Source organism: Rattus rattus, chromosome 4 (genome assembly GCF_011064425.1).
Source record: "Rattus rattus isolate New Zealand chromosome 4, Rrattus_CSIRO_v1, whole genome shotgun sequence".
In the NCBI taxonomy this organism is placed as follows: Eukaryota; Metazoa; Chordata; class Mammalia; order Rodentia; family Muridae; genus Rattus; species Rattus rattus.
In genome coordinates, this window is record NC_046157.1 from 123,961,599 (window position 1) to 123,973,655 (window position 12,057).

The 12,057-nt window shown below is 39.4% G+C and overlaps 1 protein-coding gene across 3 annotated transcripts; it reads left to right on the forward strand.

Moving 5' to 3' along the window:
• The first annotated feature begins 1,022 nt into the window (after nucleotides 1-1,022).
• Nabp1 (nucleic acid binding protein 1) lies at nucleotides 1,023-8,449 on the forward strand. Of its 3 annotated transcripts, none has more exons than XM_032901094.1 (6): nucleotides 1,023-1,091; nucleotides 1,825-1,963; nucleotides 3,647-3,718; nucleotides 4,860-4,935; nucleotides 5,532-5,583; nucleotides 6,658-8,449. In XM_032901094.1, exons 3-6 carry the CDS (start codon nucleotides 3,657-3,659, stop codon nucleotides 6,822-6,824), a joined length of 357 nt encoding a protein of 118 aa, XP_032756985.1. In that variant the 5' UTR covers nucleotides 1,023-1,091; nucleotides 1,825-1,963; nucleotides 3,647-3,656; the 3' UTR covers nucleotides 6,825-8,449. The 3 variants fall into 3 exon arrangements, with proteins under 3 accessions (XP_032756985.1, XP_032756984.1, XP_032756983.1); XM_032901093.1 differs by having other exon boundaries at nucleotides 1,059-1,162; XM_032901092.1 differs by having other exon boundaries at nucleotides 1,071-1,616.
• Nucleotides 8,450-12,057: the final 3,608 nt, after the last annotated feature.

A 12,057-nucleotide genomic window follows, 5' to 3' on the forward strand; every position in this document is an offset into this window, starting at 1 on the left:
TTATACTAGAATATACTCTGCTCTTTCCATTTTACTTCTTCAGTCTGTTTTGGAGCCTGACAATCACACTACTTCAACATAAAATATTTCTGGTTGAAGCCTCCTAGAGTCAAGAATGCCTAAATTGAAACCCAGTTTGGTTATTCTCTAGTGAGTTCTATTACTTGTAAAATGGGGTTAAAATTATCACTCATCACGAGATTAAATAACAGGTTATTATTTTCAATAGAAAACTGATGAAATGAAATATTGATCACGGATCTATTTGCTACAGCACTTGGGCAATTTATTTATGACCCCATTTCTTCCCTTATGAGGTAAGGATCTTAGTTTTATTGTTCAGAATATTAAATTCTGGCTAGGAAGCTTAACCAACTATTTTCAAGTTCACACAATTAGGCACCAGCTCCAGCTTGTTTGGTTGCAAAGCGTACACCCCTCCCTTTCAGGTTTTGTTTTAAGGTTCCTTGTCACCAGTGTATGATTAATTCATCTTAGTTATATAAAAGCCAAATTTAAAGAAAAGGGTTAAAGAAAAAATGAATTATCTGTGGAACTTAACTGTGTATGGTTATTATCAGCATGAGAACAGGTTTACAAATTGCTTTTAAAAAGACGACGTGGTGTTTCTGGATCCCAATTTAAACACCTCTCAAGTACGAAGTTGATCGCCAAGTTCCCTGCGACTTGGAAACTCTTTCTTGAGAGCCTCGGACCCCTTCAGTTCGATCTTTCTCTCCCTCCTTGATCCTAAAGGGCAAAGGTGACCGAACTGAAGGCTCCTGAGGAACTAGGTAATGAAGCCTAAGTTCCCTCCGAGCAGCAAAAGACACAGCTCTACAGAAACCCGGAAACCTGCGCGACCGGCGGAAAGAGGGTGTGGCCGAGAGCCCATTGGACGGCCTGGGGGCGGGGTTTGAGCTGACAGCAGGGGAGGAGCTAGAGAGGTTGCGTGATCATTGGCTCTGGGTTCCGCCCCAGAGGCGTGCTAGTGGGCGTGGTGACGTCGCGTGACGCCATAAGGGGCGGGGCGCGTCTTAATAAAGCTGAGGGCGCATTCGCCGGTTGCTGTTTCGGACGCGGGCTGCGTGGTTGGTGTACAGCGTTGCTGTTTTGCTGTCACGTACCTTCCCGGAGCCTGGGACTGAGGGGGCGCGCGCGTGTGCGTGTGTTTGAGGGAAAGCGGGACTCGGGCAGGGCCGTCCCCTGTTCCCTTTTCCCTTAGCGGAGGCGGCAGTCTGCACGCTCGTTTGCTCGCCGCCCACTTGGGAGCGGTCTCGGGGTGCTTTTTTGATTTTGGAACTTGTGAGAGTCTCCCCGGACCCCCACTCCCCTCTTCCATTTTTTTTTTTTCCCCCTTTCGGCTTGGCGCCTCTAGGGCTGGTTTCCCCGGCCCCTGAATAACCGCTTCCCGACTCTGGTCGCCAGGCCTGCCTCAGGTTGCCCCCGGCTCTGCCCCTGGCCTCGGAGGGTGGGAAGCCTTGCTTAGCGGGTCTCTGAAGCTTAGCCGCACCTGCCTCTCAGTATGCATGGGGTCAACGACCCTCCTCTTTTTATAAAAGACATTAAGGCCGGACTGAAAAACTTAAATGTCGTCTTTATTGTCCTGGAGATAGGTAAGTGAGGTCCGCAGCCCGCCCCACACCCTCGAGCGCTCGGACTTCTTCCCCGCCCGCGACCCCACGTGCTCCCAGCTGAGACTCCTACCCGGGGACAGAAGTCAGTCACGTAGCATGCCGGAGGAGGGTGAGACAGCTCTCTCGAATGGACTCCTTATCTAACACATCTTTCCTTCTCCCCTGTTTGATTTTTAAATCTTCACAGGACGAGTGACCAAAACCAAAGACGGCCATGAAGTGAGATCCTGCAAAGTAGCTGATAGAACGGGCAGCATCACTATTTCTGTGTGGGATGAGATCGGAGGGCTCATACAGACAGGGGATATTATTCGATTGACCAGAGGGTAGGTGTGCATAAATTGGGGTAGGTGTGGGGTTGGCCGACTTCCGGGGTTCAGAAGTTGCCGGGCTCTTCCATGGGCCACTTCAAGAAGTGAGCCGTTTTAGTGGACAGCATTGGGCAGCTCACCTTTCACAGCTACCTTGTTTTAAGTAGGGAATTAACTCCTACCATCCAATCTTAAAGGTTAATTTTATTTTTGAAAATACCACAGAAGTTTGTGAGCCTTTATCAGTGAGGCCGATAAAGACCACATTACCCCTTTTTTTTCCCTTTCTTCGAGACTGGGTTTTTCTATATAGCCCCGGTTGTCCTGGAGCAATTTCTATAGACTAATCTGTCCTCGAACCTACAGAGACCTGCCTGCCAAATCAGTTTTTTTGTGCCACACCACTTGGACACATTTCCTTTTTAGTCACTCCATGTATGAGGTATAATGTCTTCCACCTCCTTCCTTGTACCATGAAATCCTGTCAATACCTTATTTGTACTCATCATTTAGGTGGTATGGACATAAATTGAATAGCTGGGGAATTTAACTCCTAATTTTGCCTTCATTTTGGAAACAGTGTCTCCTGTATTCCAGGTTCTTTTTGAACTTTAAGATGCCCAAGAGAATGACCTTGATTTTCTGCTTTTTCCTGCCTCCACTTCCCCAGGTGGTAGGATTCCAGGCGGGTACCGAAACGTCCTGGGGAAAGAACAAAAGGCCTTCTGCATGCCAAGCAAACATTCTGCCATCTGACCTACAGTCCCAGCTTGAATTTAACATTTCTGTGGTCACATGTACTCAGCAAGATCAGTGTTTCATGAAAACCAAAATAAAACACTAAGTGGCAGGAGAGCATCTTTGATCCATTCAGAATATTTAATTGGTTATGGAGATAGAGTACTTTTTTTCATAGACTTGAAATTTTTACCAAATGTTGGTCTTAAGAGAAGTCCAGGAAAGAATCTTAAAAGTAGAATATGGAAGCTTCTGTGATTGAGAGAATTGTGATAACTTTATTGGTAGCCATCAGAAAAATAGTTGGCAATTGCTGTTGGGCTAAGAGAATCTCAGAAGTACTCAGTCTTTGGGCAGGAGCTCCTTGATACTATCTTACAGGCCTTACAGCATTTTCAGGAAGTGAGGTAAAGTGTCATCAAAGCAGGAAGTGAGAGTCAGAACTTAGGCATCTTATTCTTACTCACCGAGTCATTGTGACATTAAATTACATCTTCTTAACTTTCATAGCTTTTTCCACAAAAGAGAATTGCTTCTTTTGGGGGTTATGGGGAGAACTGCAATACTACTACTAATCATAATATGTTTTTAGTCATGAAGTTACCTTGGTAGTTGTACAAAAATACATTGAAAAAACCAGACTTTGGTCTGATTCTGCTAACTCGATTAGATTATATTTTCCTTAGATTTAATGATGTCATTCACATTTAAAATTGTTCACACTAAAGAATTGGTTTCATTATGTTGATATTAAAACTTGCAAAGTTTGGGAAGGCCAGCAGGGCAAGAGGAAGATTAGTGGTCTTTTTTTAGCTCCTTTATAAAGTTGTGCCAAACTTTGAGGAGTTTGAGAACTGCTGTCTGCAGAAGTAGATGACTTATATCCTCCTTGACCATGTCAATAACTATAAAAGAAAATACTATACATTCTACTGAAAGCATAATTTACTTTCCCTCTAGATATGCATCAATGTGGAAAGGATGCCTGACACTTTATACTGGAAGAGGTGGTGAACTTCAAAAAATTGGAGAGTAAGTATTAAAGTACATTTTGTTTAATTAAATTTCAAATAATGTTTATAGAATAATTGGTAAGTATAAACTGTAAGCCACTCATTTGGCCTGTGAAGACTTGGCTTTATGCCGTAGGTAGGTAACTGTTTTAAACACTATCAGTTCTGCTCCCTGTGGTTGAGAAGGTGAACTTTTCCCAGCAGACCTGAGTTTAGACAAGCTCCAGTGGGGCCCTGTCTGTAACTTTAGAAAAATGTGTCTTTCAGGTGTCATTTGAAGCAGTCTCTCTTGATTTACTAAAATAGAATCTAGACATGGGTTTTGATCTATAGTTTTCATTGTCTCTATGGATGAATTTGTACTAGAGTTAAAGGGACTTTAAGTAGTGAAAGTTGAAGTCTTCTGTTTGTCCTATTCTATGTACAGTACATATAGCCACAGTTAGTGTGTGCCACGTGGGTAATGACTGCATCCTGACCTGCAGGAACATGTGGGGAGTGTAAGAGTGTTTTAGTCTCCATGTTAGCCTAGCTGTCTGGGTTTCATCCATAATGTATGTGTGTTATACATAATGAGCCAAATTGTTAGTCCATTCTTTTTGGTTGCTAATGCTTAGATATATCTTAGTGCTCATTAGATTGGAGTATATTTAAAAAGAGAAGTCATAAATGGAACTAAAAAAGAGAGAGGAAAACTCATACCAGGGATGAATTGTGTCTTGGTTAATATGAAAGGGAAAAAGTGTAATCTGATTAAACATCAGAATCTGAGTTACCACTTCATCAGGAAGGTGATTGTTGGGACTGGTGTAGGTTCGTATGCAGAATGATGCTCCTTAGAGTCATGTGTTATGAAGGTCTGTGGGGCACAATTGCAGGATCTGGCTAGATAGTCATAAATACAGAGATTCTGCAATAATGGTGGTCAGCTAGGTAAAGAACCACAGGAAATTACTCATTTCCTCATAGCTGTTCTTTGTCAGGGTCAATTTAAGATTTTCCCAAACTGGATCTAGTTCTTTTTAGAATTGAAGAGCTATGATTGTTCTTAGTTAACGTGATACTGTTAAGGTAATATTTGACACCTAAGGTTTTTATTCTTGTAAGTTAAGGAGATTATACAAAAAAGTTGAAGTCATTTAACTTGTCCTTTATTTCAGATTTTGTATGGTGTATTCAGAAGTGCCAAATTTCAGTGAGCCAAACCCAGATTATAGAGGACAGCAGAACAGAGTGGTAATTAATCCAAAAATATGGTATATTTTTAGGGTTGGGTTAAGTTGACTGTGTACCATAGTTCTGTCAGTAGGGTAAGCCTCTGATGTCCACAGTATAATGAGAAGAATTATAAAACAATCTTGAGAACTGGGGATATAGCTGCACTGATAGCCTGCTTGTCTAGCATGCATGATGCCCTGGGCTCTGCCAACAAGTACTGCGAAAGACAAACACTGGGGCATGTCTGAAGTCCCGTTCCTTAGGAGGCTGGAAGTAGGATAGGAAGTGCAAAGTCATCCTGACTACATACGGGTGTGAGGCTACTGCAGGGACATGGGACTCTATCAAAACAAAACAACCCTTAAAGTAGCCTTCATTACATTCTGTGAGTTTGTATACAATTTCTAACACATGCTTTTTAGTACTTTGCAGACTTGAAGGAAATATCAACCAGTATTGAGTATAATAAAAGCTATAAGAGACTTGAGAAAGATTTCCAAATACTTTAACATTGAATGGATTTGGACAAACCTTTAAATATTGCTGAAAATCATTTTTAAAACCCTTAATATTTAAAAAAATTATTTTATAAATATGTTGCTTTTGTCTTTTAGGTACAAAATGAACAGAAGGATAAAATGAACACCAGTATATTCGGGCCAGTGGGTAAGATATTTCCATAGTTGTGATGATATGTAGACATTATAGGAATTATGAGAAATGTAAAGGGAAAATTCTCTCAATGCATAATTTAGGAACTCCTAGTAAACAAGTTCACACAAATAAAAGATTTGGGGGAAGGTGGAAGACACTTGTCCAGCTAGTATATTAAACACATACTTTTTTTTTTTTTTTCTTTTTTTCGGAGGTGGGGACCGAACCCAGGGCCTTGCGCTTGGTAGGCAAGCATTCTACCACTGAGCTAAATCCCCAACCCTAGCACATTCTTATTTAAACACTGGGACCTATTATGACAAATATTAATTATAACTAGATTAATTTTGGTGACCCTCTGATGAGATCTTTTATTTTTCTTATTTTACCAGTGTCTTTGTTGTAATGGTTATTTATAATACATGCAGAATTATTGGTTGTCTTGGACACTGCTAGAAACCTATCCAGCCATGGTGCTGTGGAGCAGAGAGCACCTTAACATTGCACATGCTCTTGGTTAGCTGCTGTTTTAAAAAGAGCAGTCTGTCTTCCTCAGACCTCTGACCAGTGATCTTGGAGCTCTAAAAATTCTTTGTCTTTGAATAACTTAGGATATGTCTTTTAAGATGTATCTATCTTTCTGTAATTGGAGTTGATTAGGGTAGCGGGAGGCTTATTTGACCAGTTCCCATTGTGGAAAACCATTGTGTCTGCCACTAGCTTGATTACATTGAAACATTAACTGCATTTGAGTCAAACACCAGTACTTAAATACAGAGCCGAACAGGAGCACTCAAATATTTCTCTGCAGTTCATTTTTTGGGGTGTGTTTGTTTTTATACCCTGTTCTTAGTCTTAATGCTCACATTGTTTTCCCTCTTTCTAGTCATTCAGTACCAATGTATTTGTTAATAGACTTGTTGAGCCCCAGAGCTCACATCTTTTCATTATAAAATAAAAGTGCTTGTTTTTCATGGTACTTGACAGCGTCATAGTGTGTGGGTGAACTTTAATGATTGCATTTCTGTAGCAAATATGGACCATTTCTGAAAATGATGATTTTTTTTTTTGTGTGTGTGTTCTTAGGAAATGGTGTTCAGACTGGCCCTGAATCTAGGGGATATCCTCTTCAATATGGCAGAAGCAATGGCCCAGGACCCATCAGTCCACAGCTACCAGGAGAACCTAGTAATCAAACAGTCAGGACCACAATAAGTAATGCCAGAGATCCGAGGAGAGCCTTTAAAAGATGACCTAAGCCAAAGAGACACATGTAGTTTTTAAACTACGTGACCTACTTGAACACTTAGTGCACTTTTATTTATTCTTAACTGTGAAAACTTTGTCTCTTACGGGTTTCCTTTTATATTTTTGGTTTGTTAAAAAGAGTGGTTGGTTTTTACTGAAAAACTGTTACGCTGCTCAGTTCCATCCTATTGAAGAATAGGAACTCTGAAAAGCAGGAACATTTATTTTTAGAGCAAGGACTTACTGGGTATCACTTGAAAACTTGTCCCTGTTTCAAGGGTGAGTTACTTAAGACACCAGCTTATATAAAGCTTCTGTGAGTCTGGCTTCTGCATAAACTTTGTAATGTTTGCCATGAGGTTTAGTGGAAAATGTTCTTTTGTCTCAAACTTGGATATTGCTACCTGAAGTAATAAACACCCCAAGCCAGAAACTTGGTCAGTGCTGGCAATGTTTTTGAGTGTTTGTGATCCAGGAATCCTAGAGTGACCACCTGCCATTAAGATTTTTCCAAGGACAGAATCATCCCAAACTCTTGTTTAATTACCAGATAACCAGATTCTTTATCAGAATTATGGAATAAAATATGTACTGTAACAAATAATTTTTAGAAGAAAACTGTTTAAGATAATGCTCTTAACATTTTTTTTGCAAACATTGAAGATTACATTGAAGAAAAATTTACAACTAAGTCCCTGAATGTTTTATTTTACCATGTTAAATGTTAAAGTGTCATTGGAGGGATTGAAGGAAGCTATAATACCTTATTGGACAGTGGTCTCATTTATTAAAGCTGTGCAGCACAACACAAGGCTAATCTGATTATTTAAAAAAAGAACAAATACTCATGGTAGTTATTGTAGTAAATACAAGTCAAATTGAATTCATATAGCCATGTGACCACCAGTTACAAGTAGTCAGAAGTAGACATTCCTTTCTTCCAGGGGTGTGTGTATGTTTAAAGTTTCTGAACAAGTCACATAGCCTTACTAGCAAAAGTTAAATGGCTCAAGAAGTGATGATACCTCTGTTAAGGTGCAATTTGTGTGGTGGGACTTGACTTATGGTGGGTAATTGGTAATTTTTTTCATTGTTAGTATTTGTCTCTCCTTAAATATTGTCTCTTGAGTAAAAACCTTGCTCTAATGATGACATATCTACCTACCTTTTTTTACTCTCAGTAAACATGGAGAGCTCAGTCCATTTTACTGAAGTTGTAATCAGCTTCAGTCTGGCTGCTCCCCAGTTTTGTACGTGTCATTTCTCCTTACCTCATATTGTAAAATAAGTAAGCTTCTGTTAACTTCTATAGCATTTGAATACAATTTGTGTCAGGTTCTGATCTAATTCACTTTAACAGATTTTCAGTGTGCACTGTAGTAGGCTCTGTGTGGTGATTATCATAGCATTTTGAGAAGTCACACAGAGTTTACTTTGGTTTATAGGTACAGGGCTTTGATATTTGTCATTTGTTCATGTATTAATAATTACTGCTGATTTGGATTTGTGATTTTTTTGTTTACATTTCTGAATGCTTCAAAAAAGTCACTTAAGGGTTAAGATAGCTTGTGTTTTGTGATTATAGATGTTTTGAGTAAAAATAAATGACAAACTAGTCTTAAAAATCTAAGATATAGGAGTAACAGAACTTTTATTTGTGATAGGATATGGTGTTAAAGATGATTCTAAAGAAAGGATTTGAACTTTGATAGATTTTAGTATGGTGAGGTATGGCTCAGTGGCCTCTACCTTCTGACTTTGTTTTCTTCTCACCTATGATGCTAGGCAAGTTGTGATTAGGAAAACAAGCAGTGGGACTCATACTCCTTTGTGGATTTAGGACTTTGACTAGGTAACAACAATAACTTTTGGTAAATGATCAGTCATATCTTGTGGTCTGATCAAAATGTTAATAGAGGAATTGCCGAGCTCAGTATGGAGGTATTCTGCATTGAGATACTGGGATTGAATAGAAAATGCCCTAGGATTTTACTTATAATTGATACTTGTCTCAGTAGTTTTACCTGTTCTATGGTTTGACTTATTAACAAGTTTCTTTTTTCTTAAGGGAAACTTCTAAAACCAAAGCAAAGTGAAATTCAAACAGTAATGAATAATTTGCCTTCCCAGTCTGCTTGGATACCACTCAACAAGAAGTTATGGAAGAAAGTGTCAACCTTCCTCCTCTCTGGTGTCTTCAGTTGTCGATGACAAATTTCAACAAGACCCAATGAAACACAAAACAGTATAGAAATGCACTTCTAGGATTGGGTCCCCATTACTGTTTCTAGACACAGTTCTGGAGTAGAACAAACTCATGATTAGACTAGCTTTGTCCCTTTTTTTCTGGCCAGGTTTACAGGGAGTTGCCACAGGATAGAAAGTAAAGGGTGAAACATGAATGTGCGAATGCTTGAAGGCTGAAGTTTGCTTCACAGAAGCACTTTTAAAGAAAAAGAAGTTTTATGTATTATGTATACAGCTTTCTGTGTGTATGCATGCTTGTAGGTCAGAAGAGGGCACCAGATCTCATAGATGGTTATGAGCCACTATGTGGTTGCTGGAATTGAACTCAGGACCTCTGGAAGAGCAGCCAGTGCTCTTATCCTCTGAGCTATCACAGAAGCATAGTTTTCCTATACCAACTCTTTTGCTTTTTCTCGATAAGTCTTAGGAACTTTGTTAAAACATGAAGAGTGATTAATTTTTAAAGGATAGATTGAAGGTTAACTAGCCCTTTTTTAAAAAATTTTTTTAACCTTGAGATTACATACGGAGTATTCTTGATACTGGGTTGCTGAAATGCTTCCCTTATTAAGTGTCATTAGCATAATGGCTGTTTGCTTGAAGCCATTTTAGGTTGTGTGTGACTCTTGAGACTCTAATGACTGAAAAGCACTGGAAGCAACATAATACTTTCCCAATCAGGCATGTGCCAACCCAACTCTAACCACACTGAAGTCTTGCCTCTACTTAAAGCCTGATTTAGTTTTCTATCTCTTACCTGATGAAAGTTTGATCAATTTTAGTAGACAAGGATCATTTAATTCCAGTCATATTCTAGTAACAGTGGTATTTTGAGGAAGTTAGGTACAGAGATACTCGGCCTGTGTGCTGAGGTTTTAGACATTGATTATGAGTGGGAATGATTAAACAGCCCCACGTTTCACGGGTAATGATTAACACTTCAGACATGCTTCTGCTAACATCTAATTGTGACCTTTGAAAATGCATTATCCTGATGTATTACATCCCAAGGAAGAAGCTAGATTGTTTTCTAGGTATATTTAAGTTCTCTAGATGGCTTGAGGTTTGCTTTATTGGGAATACACTAGAATTTGGATCAGAAAGCTTTAGCCAAATTATGCCAAGTTTCTGAATGAACAAAGGCTTGATATTTCTGAAAACACAAATCACAGACTTAAGATCAAGTCCAGTTACTAATAAGCATTTTCCCACACTAACATTAGGTCCAAACACACTACCAAGACCTGGATTTTACCTTTGGGAGGTGTTCAATGTAGTAACGTTTCAACCAGTAGTTCTTTTAGCCATTTGAAAAGTAAAGGTAAACAACCCAAAACTTTATACCCAAGCATTAGGGACTGGGTGGCAGTTCATTGCTCTGTAGTATCTTAATTCTGCGGATTTATTGGCCCACCAAACTGAAGGGCTATAAGCATATTTTAAAAAGCTTACCATTCCCAGCTAGAAATTAAAGATCATTCTATGCCTTCTAAAATTAATTCATATCTGGATCCAAGTTAGGCCAGCTTGTTCACAAACTGGAGTAAGCTTGAAAATATGTTCAGTAAAACTCTGGTTTTAAGTCACATACATAAAGCTTTTCAGAAACGTGGATTGTCTTATCTGGAAAGGAACTTAGAACTCGCATCAAACACTCTGGAGATCTTTTTGTCTACTGTCCTCACTGTCTCCCTTTTACAAGGAGATAAATCTAGAATGTTCTAAATTGTGTTGAGCAAGGAAAATGTTTTTAGAAGAATGTCCGAAGCACAGAGTAACTGGCTGAAGCAAGTGTTTCTGAGTAGAAATAATTAGCCCCTCTACATAGGAATGCTGGAAATTTTAAATTAGGTAGAATTAAGTAGAATCACTCAAATTAGAAGAGCAAAGCTGAGATTGGATCTCTTCTGAGAGGAAGTCTATTGTGGCCCAGGCTGGCCTAGAACTGCCCAACCTAAGATCAGATCTCTCCAGAGGGGTTGCAACTGACCTATATATCCAGTTCAAACCATCTTTTCCACCCTGACCATTAGGTTAACGTTTGAAGTATATTCTATGGCTTAGTGCAGGAAGTAGATGGTTGCATCTCCTGTTAGCTCAATGTGAAAAGTTTAAAAGTAGGGTTGGAAGCATTGACATTACTGGATATACACGCCACACATCTTCAGATTTCAATCCCGCCTTAAGCAAAATTCCCACATGAGTTTGAAATATTTAGCACTAAGACTTCGAGTTGCTGGACTACTTGGACAAAAGTCAGCACGAGGGCCATCTACTGGTAATCACTGTAGCTGAATCTGCAACTGAATCTGGTTTAGCCAGTTTAAGGGGGGAGGAAGGCCATTACCCAACAGGATAATTTAATTTATGAAGGAAATAGATGACATTAAGAAGTGATCATAGAAAATTGGAAAATCCCCTTATTTAAGCAAATCAAACATTGAACTGCCCTCAAAGATAATACAAGAAGACTGCCAAGATTGTTTTTTTCAAGACTTTAATGAACTTTTACCTGCATGTTTAGATGTGTATCATATGTGTTCCTGGTGCCTGTGGAGGACAGAGAAAAGGGCAACAGATACCTTGCAACTGGAGTTGAGATAGTTGTGAGCTGCCATTTGGTGCTGGGAATTGAACCCAGGTTTTCTGTAAGAGCAGCAGGTGCTCTTATTTGAGTCTCTTCCTAACCTGTACTGCCAAGTCTTAGACTCTTTGTATTAGTGGATACTTGCTAAAATGGGGTTTTCGTGAAAATGAAGTTGCTCTTAGGGAGTTTCGAGCTGGAGAGGTGATTTGAGTCCTGTATCTGCTGTTGTACTAACTTGGCTGTGGATCTGACAAAGGGCTGTAGAGCACTATTTGAGGAATCTGAGCCAGTGTATACAAAGCATGTCCACATTCAAGGTTCCACAAATATTCAACCCTTTATAACCATTAAAAGTAAGACAAATACTGCCATTTCTCCAAACCACTTGGAAGGAATTCAGAAAA